This window comes from Anthonomus grandis, chromosome 16 (genome assembly GCF_022605725.1).
Source record: "Anthonomus grandis grandis chromosome 16, icAntGran1.3, whole genome shotgun sequence".
Classification (NCBI taxonomy): domain Eukaryota; kingdom Metazoa; phylum Arthropoda; class Insecta; order Coleoptera; family Curculionidae; genus Anthonomus; species Anthonomus grandis.
Genome location: NC_065561.1, coordinates 8,420,027 through 8,442,968, shown reverse-complemented (window position 1 = coordinate 8,442,968; position 22,942 = coordinate 8,420,027). Strand labels below are relative to the sequence as shown.

Genomic DNA, 22,942 nt, shown 5'->3' with positions numbered 1-22,942 from the left:
CTTACAAAATTCTTAAATCAAAAACTCCGCCTTACTTACTTGAAAAGCTTACCTATCGTACTGATGTGCATAATCTTAATATAAGACGTAAAAATCTTTTAACAATTCCTTGCCATAGCAAAGAACTCTTTAAGCGATCCTTTTCTTATGTCGTACCAAATTTGATTAATAAGTTCAAAGTAATTAATTTTACTGTCACTGAAAAAACTTTTAAATTAAAAACCAAGCTTCTTCTTTTAAATCAAACTTAATTTTTCTTGAATGCCTTTCTTTATTAAAATACTACGCACATGCTAACTAACTGAATGCAACGTAAAATATTCTATTAACATTTATTATTCAAAAATTAACTGTTTAAAAAAAAAGGAAGAAAAGGGGAAGAAGGGAAAAGAGAAAAAAAAAGAATTTTTTCATTCCGTTTCATCCATTTTTCCCCCTACTGCTTTTTCCCCTCATAAGTATATGCCTACCTATTTGTTTTTTTTTAGTTTGTCTATAAGAATTGTTTTTTTTTCTCTCACTTCTTCTATTATAAGCCTTAACAGAATCCAGGAAGTTGTTTCCTTCTTTTCTGGAAGTCTGAATGCATGGCTTATTATTTGCCTTACTTGTGTTAACTAAATTCTTTATATAACCTATTGTTTTTAATATGCTCTCTTTGTTTAATATTCTAATATTCAATTCCATGTATATAATCATATTACCTTCTGTAATTATGCTTTTTTTTGTATTGGTGGCTAATAAACGTCTTATTATTATTATTATTATTATTATTAGTAAGTGGTCGTTTGTTCCATATCCCATACGAAAACCTGCTTGTTATTTAGAAGAAAAGAATTCTAGTCAGACAGTTGAGAAGATTTATAGGCCTGTAATTTAAAGATCTGCGTTGTCATCTTTTTTATGTAAAATTTGCCGTTGTAAAGAGGTTGTCCCTTTCAGGAGACATTTATTAAAAAAAAAGGTTTTAGGGCTTTTATGAGACCTTGACCGCCCTTCTAAATAGTTTCTACCAGAAGTCCATCTTCACCAGGTACTTTATTATCTTTCATTTCTTTTAGTACAGATGAAATTTTTCGTTCGATTATGTCGGGGATATCTTCAAATTTTTGATTGAAATTTTGAGAATATTTACATTTCTTTTTGCCTCTCGTAATGAGTATAATTCCTAATAAAAGGTTTCTACTGTTTTTATAATGTCGATTTTGTTTCTTATTATTTCTCCTTCCTTATTCTTCACCCTATGAGTTGTTTTTTCCTATCGCAATTCCCATTCTCAGGACTTTCAAGCTTCTGTTTTCCTTTATAATATGTTTTGATGTCTTTTGTGTTCTTTTACCTTTTAGGTTTTCTTATTTCTTTATTTATTTTCTTATTGATGTTGCCATATTCCTTTTTCGTCTTGTCTGTCATCTTTCTCCTATGCTTTATTGGGAGCTTTGTTTTCTCTTGATCTCTCTTTTGGTTCGGGAAGCACTTTTTCACTGCGGTTTTCACACTTTCGATTATGTTTTCCTTAAGGCTGTTTATTGTCATACTGTCAATTTAGATATATAGGGAGACGTTTAATTTTATATCCTCATCATCTCCTCACCTCCAGCTAACCTCACTTTGATATGTCAAATGGGAATTCCCATTATGAGATACATCATTCTAAGCAACATTAAACTATCTATTCAACAGTGCCAAAAAAAATTACATCGGTTGACATATCAGCGAATAGTGACCAAAAATGTCTGGGACTAATGGATATTTTATCGACCCTAAACTTTTGGATTTCAAAGTGTGACACATCATTTTAAAGAGCATACAATCTCCTATCTAACTAAACCGACAAGAAATAAATCAGTTGGCGTACAAGCGAATAGTAGGCAACAATGTGTGGTAATTAAAGACGTTTTATCAACTTAAACTTAGGAAGTCAAATGGTTGCCTTATAGTGTAATACATTATTTTAAATGGCAAACAATTTTTCGCCAATAAAGTTGAAGCGATTTACCAGTAAAAATGTATAGGAATAAACAGTTCATTGAATCCAAATATTTTTTTAAAAATATGCATCTATTATTTGAGAGAAATTAACTAACTAGCGTAGGCGCGCCTAAGAGTACGCACTTAATATTCTTTTCTATATAAAACTACAATAAAGAAAAATAAATAAAGAAAATAGTGAGCAACCAAACATATATTCTATTAGCCAACAAAAAAACACAGTTTAAAGAAAATTATTTCTACATTAAAAATACCACAACCCTTTTTTTAAAAAAATACAAATGCGTACTCTTAGCGCCAGATATGCCAAAGAGTACGCAAAGGTTGGGCTAAGAGTACGCAATATCACAATGTTTAAGAAATGTTTAATTGCATAGGTCGCAATGGAATTGCTTTTGTCCCATGTAGCTTATGCAAATTTCATGCCACCAGGACTTGCAAGTTGCGCACCTGACCCAATCGCCTCCACCGTAAGAATTGCTGTAGTTCTCTTCACATCCAGGACAGACAGCATCTTCTTGATTGCTGTTGATGCTGATGCTCAAAGCTTTCGAAGGCATTTTCTTCTTCTTCTGCTTAGTGCTGTCGGTAAGTTTCCTTTTAATGCTGCTCGTCTTGTTTTGGGAGGTGGATTCTTGCAGTGAGTCTTTATAAGGTGTAGATGATAATATTTCCGACCTAAACAATGTAAAAATATCTTTATTAAATACTAAAAGTAGGAGAGCTTTTATTATTATTGTTGTTGCTGTTATAATTACCTTTTGGAGCGAACACTTCTAATTTGCTCGTGTTTTGCCTTTGCTAGAGGTATGATCATTTTTGGAGTGACTCTAGATGTCCCAGGTACGGCAAGATCACATTTTTTAGGGGAAGAAAACAGTTTAGACTTTACATTTTCGATATCTTCGCTGCCTTGAATAGATTCTGAATTTGGCATCGGGTTATTTAAACACCTGCTATCAGTATTCTTGGTTGGTGTTTTGAGACTAGCTTCGTGTATTTTTGTCGCAGTAACAGGCTCTTTACGTATCCTATCTATCAAAACTGAAATAGGCAAATTGTCATCATCAGAGTCGGAGTCGTGGTTGTATAACACTTGAACATTTCATGTCATTTTCATGATCGTTTGTTGGTTCAATGTGTAAGGCTCGATCAGTTACCTCTGAAGGTGCAAAATCCTCCTCTGTAAACACATCTGGGTTATAAGGATACAATCCTGTAGCACTAAATGCCTTTTCACACATCTGAATTGTTGCAACCTTAGAATAAGCTGCATGAAATAGTCTAGACATTTGTTTCAGAGTCACTGGTCTACCAGGGTTTTGAATCATCCATTTGTCGCTTTCATTCGAGAATGCAGTTTTCAATGGACCAAAAAAGCATTTATCGAGGGTCACTAATTGTAAAGAGTTCCAGGTGATCCAGGTAATCCATAAAAAAGTTCATAGTTCATACGTTTGCGTGGGAAGATAAGAGCGGGGGCTACCCAAGCTCCTGAAGCTCCCATACAACACACAGCTGTTACTAAGTGTCTTCGTTCAGCTGCAACCACTTTTGAAACTGTTTTCTTGCCCCTGGGGGCAAAAACTTTGGGCATTTTGTTAGGGACCGTCGACATCCCGGTTTCATCCATATTAAAAATGCGGTGAGCTGGTGCTTTTGTTTTTTCATAGCATTGTCTTAAATTTTCAAAAAATCTGTTGCACTGAATCTTATTAAAGCCAATTGCTCTAGCCAAACTTACTTTTACTTCGAGAGCTCTAAGAGACAGCAAGTTTCGTTTAGCAAAATCTTTAAGCCAGTGATTACCCGCCATTTTTTGCTCTGGATTAAATATGTGCCTTATTTGGTGTTTAGCTTGGCGTACTGGAATGCAAGTGACTTCAAGTTTTTCATGCGCAATCCATAGAATCGGTTATCCAGATCTTTAATATGATTCGCCAATTCTTTTTTCTGATCGAGAGTAAAAACTGAGTTAAAACGCCGCAAAGATTGTGGAATAGTCCCTAATCTCAATCGTTTCCGTGAAGTACCGTGAGTACTCGTTAACACCCAAGGCAGCAGCAACCGAACGCTTGCTTTCCCCCCGGTCTATTCTAAGTCGCGCCTCGTCTAGCAATTCTTGATTGACATTGACAAAACTAGGATTTTTTTAGATGAATCTATAGCCTAATGAACGTTTAATTTAACTGCTAATATGCATTTTCTAACAAATGTTTCCACACGATATGATTCCTTAAGTATATTCACTTAAATATTACATCAAAATATGCATATTTTACATCAGCATATTTTATATTACTTACGACTATTCGTTTATCAATAATCCCGCTAAAACTTAAATTCACTGGACAACACCTTGACACAAACAACCACAAATGACCATATTGGATTCGACCCGCGGTGTTGCCATATGGCTCATCCGAGGTCTGCGTACTCTTAGGGAATGAGTACTCTTAGGCGCGCCTACCCTATATTGAAAATAGAGGTACTGGGACAATTCGAAAAGGATCCAATATTCTCTATCCCCAAAGTCGCATAGTCGCAAGTAGTATTTTAATTTCAGGAACCCCATTTAACTGGACAAATTTATTTAGACCTCCTCGAAAATACAATATATTCTTCAAGCGTCCAATCTTTGGCATACCAAGTGGATGCATATGGTGTGAAAACGAAAATAACTTGTATTCCCAACAAGATGGAGCTTCCCTGCACTACTCTTTAACAGTTCAAGAGTGGCTTAATGAACAGTTTCCAGGGATATGGATTGGTAGGCGTGGTGCAATTGAGTGGCCCGCACGGTCGCTAGACTTAACACCCCTAGATTTTTTCCTTTAGGGATATTTAAAAAACAAAGTTTATAAAACCCCACCTGAAAATATTAATGATTTAAAGGATCGAATTACTCGCGAATGTAAAGATATAAACGGACAAACACTTGCCAATGTTCGTGAGGAATTTCAAAACAGACTTAATTATTGTCTGGTATAAGGAGTCCGTTTTGAGCACTTAATAAAATAAATTTTGTGAACTGATTACATTGTTAATTTTTTAAAAATCTTTTTACACCCTTACCACGGAATAAACGATCTCACAGAAGCGAAGGCTTGCGTCGGCTCCTTTGATATCCGTGAACCAGTTTTTTATAAGCCGAACTGACAGATGCACTCGGCGCAAATACACTGAGATGAGATATCTCAGTAATTTTAAGATACTCATCTGAGATATCTCAGATGAGTAAAGTTGCAGTAAGCGCATACACTGAACGAAGTGCTTTTATTTTTTAAATCAAAATGGTTATATTCATATAATACGGGAGCAAACTACAAAATTTAGTTACATTTCAAATAGGATTTTTTTTGTTAAGGCTTATATTGGTCCTTGCTTTTTAGAATAATTATAATAATTATTATTTTTATAAAAATTGTTATTTGACAGTTTTGATACACGATAGAGGTGTAGGTTAGTATACTTTTAATTTGTTTTGGAATGGAATTTTTGTGTTAGTTGTTTTATGATAATGGTAAATAATATTTGCCTTTAGTAAGGCACTAGCTGAGAAAAAGTCTGCTATTTGTGTTAATATGTTAACAATATACATATACATATGTACATAGGTAGGTATTTTGAAATTAAATTTTAGCTGGAAGGTTTATACGCAGGTATGTTTTCTCGTATGTTTTAAACACAACACATTTAAGAGTAGGTATCATCCGCTTTTATATATTTATATATAAAAAGATATATGTATGTATTATTATATACATATATAGGTACCACACATACGTCCATATTTTATAAAGGTATTATACGTTGTATAGTCGCCGTCCATTATGATAGTCTGGAACAAAATATAAGATTATTAAGGGTTTTACTACTACTATATTATGCACTTGCATGGGTAAACCAGTCCATAAAAAGACAGATAATTGAAAATTAAAGTCATTATTCTTTATCACATAAAAATACTGTATACCTAAATCAACCTTAATATTTTTATCTATGTACAATGTTATGTACCTGCACGTATGTACACATACATAGATACATATGGTTTAGGTATATAAATATATGTTTATTAAATTAAATAATGTTTATTCTGTATTTATTTGCATGGCACGACAAATTAATTAGGGAATATTCTGAACTTTTCAAAGCTTTTAAACAACCATAATAATAATGAATAATACATAATAATGTAACTTTTCTATACCTACTTTCTTTTATTATTGTTATTGCTCACCTTCTAATATCCCTAGGAAACGAAAATAAACTTTTTCCAGCGACGCTTTTAGCAAAACAACCCATATACGAACAAAAAGTTGGCATTTTAGTGTTTTTTTTTAGTTTTTAGCACGACACAAATGAAAGAAAAAACAAAGTCACAGAGCACAGAGTTAAACTCCAAAATAAGGTAATGTGTAATACCTACTTAACAAAAATAAAATAAAAAACGGCAAATTACAAAATATCGCAAATATACACACTAACGCTCGTACTAATACACTAATTATGACCCGATACCTCACGTGGGCGACGACAGTTGTACCCGTTAGAATGGGGATAAATGGGAGGAGCCTGAACGAAAAACCGGTTCGGTAAAAAGGGCTAGCCTTCGCGTCACATTTTTTAACACCGTTGGGTGGTAATTTGTATGCCCTTTAAAATGATGTATCATACTATAGGATAGCCATTTAACATACCAAAGTATGACGTCGATAAAATATTCATTATTACCAGACATTTTAGCTTACTATTCGCTGGTGCGTCAACCGATTTAATTTTTCTTTCGCACTGTTGAATAGACATGCTGCTTACAAAGATGTGTCACACGATAAGTTTTTCATTTAACATATCAAAGTAAGGTGAGCTGTAGATGAGAAGGTGATTGATAGAACTTTGTCAAATATAATATTAAACGTCCCCCTGTATATCTATATAGACGTGTTTTTTTTTAAAGAAAGTATTAAGAGTGGTTCGTTTTGAAATGAAAGCACTCCCTTTCTATAATTAGTATTAGAGTTACCTGCGTTCTATAGTTATTCTTCCTTTGTTATCAATAAAGACCTTTACGAACTGACAAGCAAATTAAGACCATTGTTGGTAGATTCAATGATCTTCCCCTCAAGCCTTTGGCCTAGGTTTCGGCAGCTCATGATGATGACATAATTACATTAACTGATGACGGAAAAATAACTGCTCTTATATTTGATATGTTAAACCACTGTATTCTTGTATCAATTTTACACTATATTGTATTTAGTATGTCTGCTATAAGGCTAATATAAAATCATATTTAATTAACTGATCCCACGTGCAGTGCAGCAAGTGCTGCTTTATACAATCTTCAAGTACAATTTTATTACTGACCCTAATTATTTGTAATTACCACTTACGCGAGTGATACTCAATTTTATTATTTATTTGTTTTAAATTTATAAGATGTTGCTAATGAGCATATAAACTACGACCTAAAGATCTGATAATAAAATCTAATTTCATTATTCTTGGTAATGAGGATACAAAAAAAAAGATATCCAAGAATGCTTGTATCTTCAGGTCGATAATATTCAAATTCCTTGTGTGACTCACGCCAGGGATCTGGGTTTGGATATTAATAATAATTTACGGTTTCTAAATGTTTTACAGAAAGAGATAAAAATGCTATTATGCGATCCTCTTGTGTTCAGCCACTTTAATGGTTGCGATGTTTACGAGTCATAATTTTGACGCAGGATGGATTCAAAAAGTGCCAAATTCATGTTTGTGCCTTATTTATGAAATTCATCGGCACGAACCTATTACGCTCTTTAAGTGCTTAATATGGCACTACAAATTGTGCTTATGCACACACAATTACGCCTCAAATTTAAGTGCTTAATATGTCCAGTAAGTCGTAGAAGACTATCCATAAATACGTTCTGTTTTAAAAATCTAAAAATGGGGTATTTTTTGAGAGGATTGGATTTAGGGTGGATGTGCGCGATTGACTTTCGCCTTTCTATCACAAGGTATTCTGAAGTACCAGAAGGAAATCCTTAAGAAATCTTTTTCACACACGATTGCTACCAACACTATTATTTTGTTGGCTTGTTTTTGTATTAATTTGTTACTGTAAACGTTGCTTCAATTTGCTTTGACTATAGCTTTAGGAGTGTTTCAATTTGTGTTGTTTTCAATTTAAATAGTCTTTAATTCGCGAACAACTTGGCAACTAGCTGAGGAAGTGAACTTGTTGACTTTTTTTTATGACTACGCGAAATCTTAAAAGCAAGTTTTACAGTTTGGTGCATTTGATTGACATGATCGCTAACTTTATATTTTCGAGTCCTTAGTTAGTTATAGGTTAAGTAATTAATTAGGTTCGGTTGGACTAGGTTAAAAAGTTTTTTTTTCATATCACAACGTAGTGTTGGTTGATAAGCAAATTGGATCTTTCGACAAAAGCCAACGATTTACTCGTACGAAGAAATTTTATATATATTTGTATGTTCCTCTCAAAGAAAATATAAAAATAGATTAGAGTTTATACGTTTAAGTGAGAAATACAATCCAAATATTAACGCTAAACTCTCGTTGAAAACTTCTGGGCCTTACCACACCGAAATTTTTATGTGCCAACATATTATGTTACCAGTGGAAGATTGTAATAGGGCATCCAGTAAAACAGGATTAATCTGTTCATAGATATTATTAAAAGTTCTTATTATTCTAAACAAAACCTAAAAAAACTACCAAAAATAGTAAGCATTGTTGCTTATCATCTGGATAGAAACCTTGGACAGGATCTAAATGGCATTAGTGTAGAAGCTCATTTAGCAGAGGAGTGGAACCTATATTAGTTAAGCAAGGTCGTTGTTCTCTCCACAATAAAGTGCTTCTTTAAACATGGTGTATTATGCATTTCGGCTATAGTCTATTAAGAGCCAACTTAAAAATACTGAGGCATAACAGACCTGTTTAAAGACTTTTCGCATTTTATTATGGATGATTCCGCACAATTACTATTTAGTACACCAATACTTTACGATGACACTCTAAAGACCTAAAAAATAATCTATTATTACGATTAAATTTGACCAAGTATTAGTCTGTAGGTCACTGGAGTTTTAAAAGAAATACTTAATCAGTTATTTTGTATCAATAAAATAGTTAAAAAGAGTTAAATATTCAAATTAATATTATACAGTGCATCCCAAATTATATCTAAATTCATTTAAAATTCAGGGGTGTGTTCGAAAAAAAAACGCTTGGACCCGTCGATTTTTATTTCAAGTTGCGCATTTTTGTACGTAAAGTTTGTATATACAGGATTGCTCAAAAATACAGCATGACCATCAACTTCATTTTTTCAAATGAAAGCACCTTTTTTTTAGTTCATTTTTGAATTCCGCGTGGAATTCTACGTATGTTTCATGCATCATGTCCTATACCTAAAGTCAACAGTTATCGAAAAAAAGACGACCAAACATTATTATTGAAGTTCACCTTACGAGTCACCTTATCTCTGAGAATTTTTATACAGAGCAAAATTCCATTCATTCGTGTTTTTGACAGTTGTACGCCAAACAGATATTGTCAAGTGTGAAGTGTACAAGCAAAGTTGCGGTTTTTACAATGGTAAAGTTAACGGAACGAGAAAAAATAGAAGTTCTGTGCATGGTTGGATTTGATGATAGAACACGTACTCAAAGGGAAGCTGCTCAATTATTCAATGAAATTCATCCTGATCGCCCTTCGATCCGGTCAAAAGGTGGTGAGTAGAATAGAGACTAAATTTAGAGAATTTGGTCATGTTAGAGATCTGCCGAAATCTGGTCGTCCTGCTCGAGATGAAAATGTACAACTTGACGTTTTGCTTTCTTTGGAAGAAAATCCATGCACTCCTCTGTCGCAGATTGGGACAAATTTACACATGGCGAAATCTATAGTTCACCGAATAGTTAAAAAGCACAAATATCACCCCTACAAAGTTATTCCTGTGCAAGAGTTATTTGATGATGATTTTGATAGGCGAAATAAGTTTTGTGAACGCTTATAAAACATGTGCAATCTAAATAATAATTTAGTAACAAATATTATTTTTTCCGATGAAGCCACGTTCTGTTTGAATGGTAGTGTGAACAGACAAAAATGTCGATTTTGAGCAACAGAAAATACGCATTGGATGATGGAGGTAAACACCCAGTACCCTCAAAAACTAAATGTGTGGTGTGGAAGAGTGCGCGGAAGAGTAATAGCTCCCTTTTTCTTTGAACAGACTTTAACGGGACAAGTGTATCTCGATTTTCTCCAATTTGAATTAGTTCCAGCATTACTAGCTTTATTTCCAAATCCATTGGACCCAGACTATCCTGACGAAGAACTAATTTTCCAGCAAGATGGCGCTCCTCCGCACTATGATACCACTGTGCGTACATTTTTGGATGAAACCTTTCCCGATCGGTGGATAGGAAGGAGAGGACCCATCGAATAGCCTGCTAGGTCGCCTGACCTAACACCAATGGACTTTTTTTTGTGGGGATACCTCAAGTCGAAGGTATTTGTTAATAGGCCATATAATCTAGACGACTTGAAAGAGAGAATTCGCAGAGAAGTGCGCGCCATAACTCCGGAAATGATTGAAAATGTGTAACGAGACTTTATTGATCGCGTTGGATATTGTCAAGCCGTGAATGGCAACCATTTTGAACATTTAACTTAATTTTTGTTTTTTTTTATTTGTTACATGAATCGTCTTTTTTTCGATAACTGTTGACTTTAGGTATAGGACATGATGTATGAAACATACGTAGAATTTCACGCGAAATTCAAAAATCAAATAAAAAAAGGTGCTTTTATTTGAAAAAATGAAGTTGATAGTCGTAATTTATTTTTGAGCAACCCTGTATATACAAACTTCACGTACAAAAATGCACAACTTAAAATAAAAATCGACGGGTCCGAGCGTTTTTTTCTCGAACACACTCCTGAATTTTAAATGAATTTAGACATAACTTTTGGGATGCACTATATAAATATATACTAACATTAAATTAACAACTATATTTTCCAAATTTTCTCTGATATGAGATCAACGTATAGTTGGAAATATAATAAATGAAAATAAGTTTAGTGTCGCCGGACCTGAAACTATTAGTTTCTAAATGATACGGTTATCTCCCAAATATTTTTGGACATATCACTAACATAATAAATAGATGAAACAGATGTTTGCTCATAAGCTATTTTATGAAAGCCTGCCGACAATCACTCGTTTTGCTTAGTCCTAGTGTCCAATAGTCCAATCGTTAAGGTGTTCCTTCCTTTCCTTCCTACTTAGTAACCAATAAAATTTTTCCTTTTCAACAATCTCCCTAGATCGGGTCATAGTACAGCTAGCGCTCTTTTAAGTATTAAAGACAATAATCAGCGCTTCAAAACAAAAAAAAACTTTTTATCCATGTGCTAGTAGAATAATTCTACATCCAAAATTATGCGCATGTCAACATTTTATTGCAGGGATACTATTTGCGCAGGCGTGCGTTGTATATTAATAAATTATAAGACTAAGAAAAAAATTACTGAGGTTTTTGTTCTACGCATAATTTAATATTGTTTAGTGGTCTATTTTTCTTGTTTGGACAATGCGGAAGAAATTTAATCATGTATCTTACCGGATTCGTGAGTGAGATTAGCCTAAATTATCCTTTTTGTATAGGCTCTTGTCTACCTTCTTGTACCACCTAATTACTAGTCAACATATATGTACAAAAAACTTTTACCAAGAAATCGTATTCATAATCGTGATATCAGACATAATACACTGACAATAACGTACCAGTCTATGGCTCTCTTTACGCGATCATTTACATACAATGTCTTTTCTCTGTATAATCTCTTTAGACCTATGTTTACTGTGACTTTATATTCTTTTAAAAGAAAGTTTAAATATGTGTTCTTGCAAAAAATAATCTGATTTTTCGAAGTCCAATTTTTGTAATCTATTATATAGTCTTTTCTACTAATTTATTTCTGAAATATGTTTAGGAAGGTTAAGAATTTAAAAGCCAAAAAAAGAGAAATAAATTTAAATTTAGTGTAAAAATCTTTTATTGCATTAATTATTTGTTAAAGTAAAAATTAATGTAATAAAAGACGTCTTAAGTGTGTTTAAAGTCTTTATTAAAATGAAAAAGTGTGACAATATAAAAATTGTATGATGGTGCGTAGCCTACTACTACGACTAGTATATCCATGCATACAGTTGGTATATTTTATTTGGTAATTACGTTTTCTTGTTAATTATTATTCTTTTTATTGCCTAGAGTTAATAAAAGAATATTGATTTAGAAACATAACTGTAATATTTACCAACAAAGCCTTACCGATCAGTAGTATCTGGAGTCAACGTTTTAGAGAGGGCCAAGCTTATGTTATGCATGAGATCTGCGTAGGTGTTGCTTACTTTTACTCTATGTGTTTAAGCGGTGCCATAAGATTGCCGTATCATCTGCAAATAATAAAAAATTGCCTTTTAGATATAGACCAGGCCAGTACTCCAATTTCTCAGGTCATTTATTATTCACAGGAAATGCGTCTTCTTCATCTGCTTCTTTTTATCTGTATTTTTCTTCCCTGCATAATATTCAGCAATAATTCCCCCCCAGATATTGCATATTGCCTAGATACCTGTATTGCAGTTTCCTTATTTTCGCTTGCTCGGTAAGTTTGCTCTCCTCGCTGCTCGTAACTCGTAACATTTCAGCAATAAGTATGATGTCGTCTGTATACCGGATATTGTTAATGGGTATTCCATTAACCTTTACCCCCATTGCTGTTTCCACCAGTGCTCTCTTAATGATTTCTTCTGAATGAATAATAAATAATAGCGGCGATAGTACACATCCTTGCTTTCCATTGCTTTACACTACGTTGTATTTTTACATTTTCTGAGAGTTCATTATCCACTTAGATATTAGCCGTCTGATTGTAGTATAAATTATTTATTATTCTAACACCTTTCAAGCCTACATTTCTACTTCAATTGAACTTTATCAAATAGTTTGTTGTAGTTAAGAAAACAGACATATACAGGTTAATAACCATGCGTCTTTGAGTCAGCACATTAAAGGCAAATAAAGCTCCTTTTGTTCCCATTGTATTTCCGTAAGTCAAATTAGGTTTCGCCAGTTTTTTTGGTAATGTAATGAAATTCGATCTAAGCCGTTCACGGGGAATGATTCCTGTGTTGTCTAATGTATTAAATAGCATCCATATGCCTATTAAATCTTCTATAGGTAGTTTAAGATTTTTTTCAGACATTTCTGCTGGAATTTCGTCGGGTCCTGAAGATTTTGTCGCTTTTATTGCGTGCATTACCTTTTATTTCGTTATTGTTGGGCGAAACTCTTTTTCTGTATCCCTTTCCAATATTTTTTGTTGTTTGTCATCGTCCAACTTTTTGTTGTTTGTCATCGTCCAAAAAGTTGGACGATGAAAAACAAGTCCAAAAACTTGGATATACTGATACCATTTTTCTAGTTTTCCTTCAGTGTCTAGGATTATTTTGCCATCTCTGTCCAGCAAGATATTGGTTTGGTTTCATCTTTTTATACCAGCTAACTCTATAATTTGTTTATTAAAGTTAAGATAATCGTGTTTTATAAAAAATAAGAACATGTTTTAAAAAAGTAGAATTTAACCCATGATAAAGTATCACATCTTTTAATACAAAAAATAATGAAGAATCACTATACAGAGTAGCTAAACAAAAATAAAACGGCAGCCATATCAGGCTCGTAAAGATTTTTAAAAACACCCAGACACGTCAGCTTAGAATACCAGGGGAAGACATTTTCAGAGTATAATACCACCCCCATCTCTCATCCCTTAGCCAGGATGAAACTAACCTCAAAATTTTTGAATTTAATAGGTTGAGTTATACCTTGTTTGAAAGGTCTTTCGATTCTCTTTACGGCTATAACTAGTTTAATCAGTTTTCAAACTATTGACTATTTTAACATTTTATACAGTTTGTTCACAAATAATCGCAATTGTTTGTAAACACCAGTCCAGCAAATTCTAAAATGACCACCCTTAACCTCCATGCAATAATACAGATTTTGTTTAAATCGACATCGCAGATTTCGTAGCATATCAGGAGTTATATGTTGGCATTCAAATGCAATCTTTTCGCGCAATTCTTCTGTTGAAGTTGGTTGGGAGCATAGATTTTTAAGCTTTAGGTGGTTCTACAGGGAAAAATCCAGAGGTGAAAGATCACCCGACCGCGCAGGCCTTTTAACAGAGCATTTCCGTCCAATCCAGCGACCAGGATAGTTCTCATTTAAATAATTGCGGACAGCTACTGCGTAATGAGGGGACGCACCATCCGGTTAAAACATCACCTCGCCTTCAACGTATTGATTGTTATTGTGATTTTCAATAATGTTCGTTACTGCCGGATCGAGAGCTTCTTGTAATAATCTGAGATACATATCCTCATCAAGATTACCGAGTATAAAAAATGGTCCAATAATATGATCGCCATAAATGCTAAAAATTAAAATGTTTAATTTTTGGTGATGTTGAGTGTGTGCTTCGTGATAAATGTGTGGATTGTGGTCTGACCATAACGGCAATTACATATGACGGTTTACAGTGCCGTTTGAGAAAAACGAATATTCATCTAAAAACAAATATTAAACATAGATATAATTGGGATTATTTAATACTCTTTCACTAGTTATTTCACGGAACTTTAAGCTCTGATTGTCGAGTGCTTAGTGTAGGATCCATATTAACATGTCCCAAAATCGCAACCTACAGCTTCGTTCCTTACCGGTTTCTCAACATTCCTTTTTTTATAGGCCATCGATCCTGTTTCCCTAAATTTTGTAATTCGTTTTATGACATACTTTCTTTGCACGTTCTGTTTTATTCACATTCATTGAAAAGTTTCGCTGTTCGAAATGCATTTTGATTGTTTGCAGAAAATAACTCCACTATCTCTATTCTCTCTTGTAGGGTATAAACCATTTTGAATATTACTTTGTTTAACAGGATAAACTAAAAATCAATGATCAGCTTTCACTCTGACCAAGTTCAACTGACCTCTAAAGGGCCTAAAGGGCCTTTTACACGATCAGTTCAGTTCTCATTTCAGTTTCAGTTTCCGTGTTCATTTCATTTCAGTCCGCAAAGAGCTAAATTTTTACACGATCCGTTTTAATCGTCTCAGTTGTCTATTCAGTCCGCTGACGTATCTTTGTTCGCATTTTGTCGAAAACCAGAGAAGGAAATTATAGAAAAAATAATGTTATAGTATTTTTTACACAGTGTTCATAGTAATAATATCAGGTGCTAAGTCGTGGACGAAGACTGTCTTATTGCAATAGCTTTAGCTTTGGCACTAAAGAAGCCGCGGAAGAAAAGAAGCCAATGGAGTAAAGCTTGGTATCTAAAAAGAAACTCATTATCACATTAAATTTAATGAAAGAACTTCGCTTAGAACCATGTGATTGGTTAAACTTTTTACGGATAAATGAAGATGCGTATTTGCTACTATTACGACTTGTAACGCCTATTATAGAAAAACAGAACACCAATATGAAGGAGGCTATACCTCATGAAAGGCTAAGTGCGACATTAAGATTTTTGGCAAGTGGAAGCACTTACCAGAATCTTAGGTTTCATACTGTAATATCAACACCAAGTCTAAGTAAAATAATACCTGAGACATGCCAGGCAATTACTGAGGTACTCAAGGATTATATAAAGGTAAGTAATGCACATAAGTTGAACCGTTTACAACGTGTTTAATAATAAAAGTAAAAACAATTTTCATTAGAGCATATTTGTCCTAAAATAAGTTCATTATGAGGAGTTATATTTGGGGTCCCTTCACTTTGTATTATATTCTGAGGATTTGGGAAATGGGTGTGTGGAAGCTGGGGAGTCGAAAAATGTCCTTGTGTCTGTAGTCGCGTCAGAAAATAATCTTGTGATGGCTGTGGAGTTAATGAAAAGTGGCTCTGCGGTGGTTGAATAGCTGGAGCATGGCTTGATGCTTCTTGTGTTGTTATTGATGAAAATCTATTTAATGTTTGCATAGCCATGTTTGTGGATTCAAATTACGAATTTATAACGTGTGATGTGGGAGCCTATGTAAGCATTTCAGATGGTGGCGTAATTTCCAGCACTAGCTAAGTTTTACGAAAGATTAAGTAACAACCGTCTCCGATAAAAATCCAAAAGGTAGCACCTCCGCGCTTCCATATGTATTTGTGGCAGACGAGGCCTTTGCATTAAGGCGAAACTTTTTGAAGCCATTTAATAAGAAACAGTTGAATTATGAGCGGATGGTCTTTAACTACAGATTATCAAGAGCAAGAAGAATCGTCGAAAATGCCTTTGGCATATTGTCAAATAGATTTCGAATTTTCCATTCTGCCATAAATTTGAGAGACACTAAAAATGTAAATACCTGGGTCCTGACGTGTTATCTCCACAATTTCTTGAATAGGCAGTCCCAAGACTCATACATCATACCCGATTTAAATGACACGAATTCAGAGATATGTGAAGTGCAAGGGCTAGTAGATCTCCAAAATTACATCAATAGCGGCAATGTTAGTAATGATGCTGAATACTGTCGAAATGGGTTCATAGAATACTTTGTAAATGAAAGACGAATGGCAAGATGATTCAGTGCAGAAAACATATTTTGGATATTTTTTTGGTTAACTTAAACAATCTAAGAGCAAAATAGCTTTGTAAAATAAAAAAGGAAAATATATGACGTCTTGATTGCTTCGTTTTGCATAGTTTTTTCTTTATGAATTATTTATGGATTATTTAAACACTTACCGCTCCCTCATTGTCACTGTCGTCATTCATGGTGCTCACATTAGTTTGGGTGAGCTGTTGATCGCTAAGGAATTAAAGATCATAATACCATAGTGAAATTGAGTATATTTCTTCAGTTTCTGCTCTACTCCTCTCACTGCCCTTGACTCTTTTAACTTCCTTGTTAAAAGTTGAGCGCAGGCTATTAATTTTAGATTTTACCATCGCCTTTGTTGCTGCTTCGTTATATTCTTTAAATTTTTCCAATAGGAGACTGTAAGCAGTTCCCTGATATATATACATTATGATAGTTAGGGTCTTTCTTCCTCCATTAACATGGAGACGCTTTATAAATTTCAATAAATTCCACAATAAAATCGTGATCTTTTTGTCGCGGCATAGCGTCAATTTTATACGAGAACTGACTACGTGATTACAAGCATGAAGCGTTGTTGTTTGCACATAGGAATTCTAGGAACTGAAATGAAACAAAATAGGTCTACCGCTCCCGTCATTTGTCAGTCTCTGTTTCAGTTTTCCTATCAGTTATTACTTTTTACACATAGGAAAGACGGACAGTTCCACTGAAACTGAAACTGAAATGAGAACTGAACTGATCGTGTAAAAAGCCCTTAACTGATATTATTATTCATTGTTTATTTGTATTTTGACATTCTTATTTTTTTCCCTCTTAAACGTCGATTTGAAGAAATGAAGGTTAACGGTGGCCATTTTCAGCATTTGTTGAACTAATGTTTATGTACCATTGTTATAAATTAATAGTTTGACAAAGAGTTAGGATTTAATATAGTTTTTCCAAAAACCCAACATTTAATACAGCTTTTCCAAAAAGTGTATAAAATGTTAAAATAGTCAATAGTTTCAGAATCGCTGAAGTAAAATCCTTTAATCTAGGCCGTAAAGAGAATCGAAACACCTTTCAATTCCATTTAAAATTTGTAAGGTTAGTTCAACCCTGGCTAAGGGATGACAGATGGGGTGATATTATACTCTCAAAATGTTTCCCCGCGGTAATCTTAATCGATGTATCGGGGCATTTTCTTTTTAAAGTCTCTACAAGCTCGACATGGCCGCCGGTTCATTTTCGTTTAGCCACCCTAGTATACTACTATATATACTAGTATATATTATATTTTAAAAAGTCGATTTATTTTATTGTAGGAATTCCAAAGAAAATTTTATGTTTACTGTTTTAAAAACACTTAAATTAATAACTGGACTGGAACTGTGTAAAAAACTAAACGATCTAATAAAAACAAAACGCAGTAACAAAAAAACTAAAACTACATCTCTTATGAAATAATTTATAGGACTACGTTGTCAAAAACTCGTAATATATGATAAACGTATGGCCGCATACTAAAAAAATATTACACTTTTAGAACCTTACGAGAATGTTTGAAGAATGTTTCGGAAACGGCCCATTTATATTCAGAATAAATGAAAACGGAACGGGACCCCAACTTTTAACCCAGGTGAGTTTTTATTTTTATACAACGTTTGCACGCAAAGTGAGCGTCACAAAAATGTAAAAGTTTTCAAAAGGAAAATGTCTATTTCTACACCTACGTGAGAGCTATTGAAGAAATGTCAAGGTAAATATTTTTTTGGTATGGTAAAACAACTTTTCTAAATTTAATTTGTAACAAAATGGTATATTAAAACTACATTTATTAAAACTATATGCCTAACGTAATTAGCTTTCAATCTAATTTATTTCTAATTTATTTATAGACCCATCATTCTGTTCAGCAAGTCATATTAAAGTCAGCAATTCGTAAAATTTAAATTGAATATAATAGTCGGTTTATTATATTGATGAAGAAGGGTGATTGTTCATGTTTGCCTTACATTACGTTAAATATTGTTAATATTTCAATTGACATTTGCTCCAACAGCATAGAATAATCTTCCACGTCACGCAACATTTAACAGCTTTATTTAGTCTGTTTTACCTATAATATTCTATTAATAATGTATTTTGCTTATTTTCCTACATTGCCTGATGTTCCAAACTTATTTATTGTTAACCGACCTACTTAAATATATTCAAAGTTACGAATTTGCATATTTACGGTTGCGGTGGTTTTCTTCACAGAACTTTGTTTATTGAAATTGTATAAAGTAAATTTGTTTTGCGGTGTGGTTTTTCTTCAAATATATAAATTTGTACATGACTTTTTATATCCTAAAAAGTTATCACTAGGTGCATTAGTAAATGGTCTTTTTAGATATATTTATTTATATCAATATATAGCAGAGCCAGTTTACAATAAAAATATTAGATAATACAAAGTACTAGATAATATAATAATACAAATATAATACTAGAATTACAAAATAAATATACCAAGTTGGTTATCATTATTTTTTTTCTCCTTTCGAAAAATTTTATGTTATTATTACTTATTTTGTTCTTAAATACCCCAGTTCACACTTTATATACCTGATAATCATATTAATTGAACATGAATGTCTTTTTTTTTGAGTTTATTATTATTTTAGTGGCATTGTGCTATAGGGGCACCGTGCCCAAAACTTTATGCAAATTCATACCTAGGAAGGTTTGCGCCAGTATAGTAGTTTATAATATCTTTTTTTGGTTTCTTATATATTTTATAGTATCGTTTTTTTTTTCTCTTGGTAAAACTTTCATATTTGCACAATTATATAATTTTCCTTTCTTTTAACATTAATTCACAACCACTTTTTGACTGTATTAATATAGAAATGGAGCTGTTTTCATGCAGGTAAATTTGTGAAGAGCTTGAGCTGCTGTTTTGTTTTATTTATTCTTTTTCTTTGCTTTTGTCTTTTGCAGTAGTTAAGTGGGATTAACGTTTGTAAATTTGTTATAATATTTATTTAATTAATAATTAAATTAACACCTACTAATTTTGTAAGCCTATCTCTGGTTCAGTATAGATATAAATAATATTGATAACATAATATCACTTCTTTTAAAACATATACCATTTTTTTTTGTTTTGATAATTTTTTTTTTAATTTAACGCCATTTACTCCTTTAGTTGCATAAGCTTCACTTGGTAATGAAAAATGTCACTATTATGCTTGTATATACCTGTGTTCTTTTATAAAGCATTAAGGTTGCACAACTCAATGTAAGATCGTTTTTCAATAGTTTTCATGAGTTTACCTCATTGGTTGTTGAACATGACTTCGATGTTGTTGTGTTAACCGAGACGTGGCTAAACAATAATTTATCTGTCGATGCACTGAATATCCCTGGGTACTGTTTTTATCGCAAGGATCGATTTGGTAGAGGTGGGGGAGTTGGTGCCTATGTAAAACGTAATCTAAAACATACAACTATTGATTTTAATTTTCAAACATCTGATCAACTAGAATACATATTTTTTAAAATTACACTTCCAAATAAAAATATAATAATTGGAGCTTTTTATCGACCACCTAACACAAATATAAACAATAATATGATAAATGATTTTAAAAACATAATATCTGAGACATTTCTTCAAGCGGATATACTACAAAAGTATACCTGGGAGATTTTAACATCAACTTTTTTATTTATCTAATCCTATACTGAATACTTTTGAGTTTTATGGTCTGCAACAGCTTATAAATGAGCTTACTAGAGTGACGGAGACCTCAAGCACTCTTATTGGTCCTATATTTATCAATAATTTTGACATAGTAAAACAATGTGGAACGATATCTTCAAATGCAATTTCTGACCATTATTTAGTATATGTTAATATGTCTCTTAATACCTCCTAGAATATTCTCTTTTAGATCATTTAGAAATTTTAATCAACTAAATTTTGAAAATTATCTTTTAAATTTGTCGTGGCATCAAATTTTATGGGAAAAGAACTTAGAAAGTAAACTAGAACTTTTCAACCATTTCATTATAGAACTTTTTGATAAACATGCTCCCATAATAGAGGTCCGAGCAACAAAACCAAAAGCTCCTTGGTTAAATGATGAAATTCGTCACCTAAAAGTATTGAGAGATAAAAGTTGGCAAAAGTATAGAAAAACTAGATCGGACGCTGACCATTTACTCTATAAAAATATTCGTAACCAGACATTATCTGCCACTAGAGCTGAAAAAAAGAGATATATTATAAATACTTCTCAATTAAACAAGACAGCTAAACTCTGGAAAACTCTTCAAGCTTTAAATGTTCGCTCACAAAAAAAAAACATTATACCAAGTAACCTCTCAAATCCTAATGAAATTAATAGTTATTTTACATCCTTTTTGCAATTCATATCAAATCCCTCAAATAATCAAATTTTATATTATAACATCCATATATTCAACCCAGAAATAAACTTCAAATTTCCTTTAGCTACAATAGATGAAATACACTCCGCTCTACATAACATTTGAACTAACGCTGTTGGTATAGATCAAATTAATTCAAAAATGCTAAAAATATGTAGCCCTTTAATAGATCATATAATTTTACACATTTTTAACACGGCCATAGAGAAGAAACAAGTCCCAACAATCTGGAAAACTGCTCTGGGAATCCCACTACCAAGGAACAGTCAGCCCTCCCATTTTTCTGAGTTGAGGATCATAAGTATTCTTCCCACCCTGTCAAAAATTGTTGAGCGAATCCTTTATAACCAAATATTCACTTATTTTACTGTTCATAAAATCCTGCCTGATAATTAATTTGGATTTCAAGAGAATTTTAGTACAGTATCTGCTTTAGCATCTGTGCTTGATGATATATTCAGGGCCTGCGATGAAGGCTACATAAAATTTTGGTACTTCTAGACTTCTCCAAGGCCTTTGATACTCTGGATCACCGTCTCCTATTAGCTAAGCTAAAATATTATGGGTTCGACGCGGACTCTGTTTAATTAATTAATTCATTTCTAACAACGATCGCAAAAGGTGGTCTATAACAATAATACGTCGAATGCATTGGATGTTCTGTCGGGTGTGTCACAAGGAGCTATTTTATCACCCCTATTTATTATTTACACCATTGATATAATTCTCGCACGTAAATACTGTAAAACACAAGCATACGCGGATTTTATTTAATCAACAAACTCATCATGAATAAGAAAGGATTTTTTTTCTTTCTTATTAAAGACAAAAAGACACTTAAAATGAGCATGTTGAAGCATTATTTAATAAAAAAAAAAATTAAAAAAAACTAAAAAATGGGAAAAGTGTATCTAACTTGTGTAATAAACCAACCTTATAATATATTTGAAGAAATTATAAATAGGTATTGGCATTGTATGCTCAACTGGACTAGGCTTTGAAATTATTTTAAAATATAACTGTCTACTTTTTAACGAAAATCTCTACCTGCTACTGGATAAAGCTATATTACGGTCTTTTGTATCGCACAGTTTGTCGTTGTGTATAATAATTCTTTAAGTAACTTTTTTTCTACAATGTGTGCGTACATTTAAAGAGCTATTCGCTAATAAGTTGCATGATATTGTTTTATTTTTACTTCAGAGGGATTAGGTAGGTTAAGTAAGAGTAGCCACATGGCTAGACTTCGCCTCTCTTATATCTCTATAGAAATGTATGTATGATAATCACAACTGTAAATAATTTGTTTGTTAAATAAAAGACGTTTATTAATATTATTATTATTATTATTATAAAACTTCACAGAAAAGACAATCATTAACAAAGCTAAATACTTAACACTATACAAGGAACGTAGGTTAAAGTCTAAAATTAACAATTTTAGATTTGAATAATCTTAAGCCGCGGAAAAATGGATGCAAACTACTTTCATTTAAGAAACGCAAAGTACTAGTCGGATGAAAGGCTAAACAAAAGATAGGGTAGTTGACCCTTCTTTGACAGGTGTTAAAAGAAATTGCTTCCAAGATGGTAGGACCATGATATAAACTATTCAAAATCTTATAAAGTGTTAAAGCATGAGAATAAAAGGCTTCAATATTAAGGATATTAAATTGGACACAGATAGCATTATAGTGGATGTAATAATTACAAAAAATATTAACTTTAGAGGCCAAATTACAGATGCATACTCAAGTAAGGAATGAACCAAAGAGTAATAAAGCAATTTGAAGCAGTAAGATGAAAGATTTACACTATCTCTAG

At 32.8% G+C, this 22,942-nt stretch overlaps 1 protein-coding gene across 3 annotated transcripts in view; it reads left to right on the top strand.

The window, feature by feature from the left end:
- The window catches only part of LOC126745913 (probable tubulin polyglutamylase TTLL2), a 46,014-nt gene that overhangs the window by 5,611 nt on the left and 17,461 nt on the right, over window positions 1-22,942 (top strand). For all 3 annotated transcript variants that reach the window (XM_050453964.1, XM_050453963.1, XM_050453962.1), the window contains exon 2: window positions 18,225-18,317. In XM_050453964.1, the coding sequence (XP_050309921.1) occupies window positions 18,237-18,317 (81 nt within the window). In that variant the 5' untranslated portion in view covers window positions 18,225-18,236. The remainder of the gene's footprint in view (window positions 1-18,224; window positions 18,318-22,942) is intronic.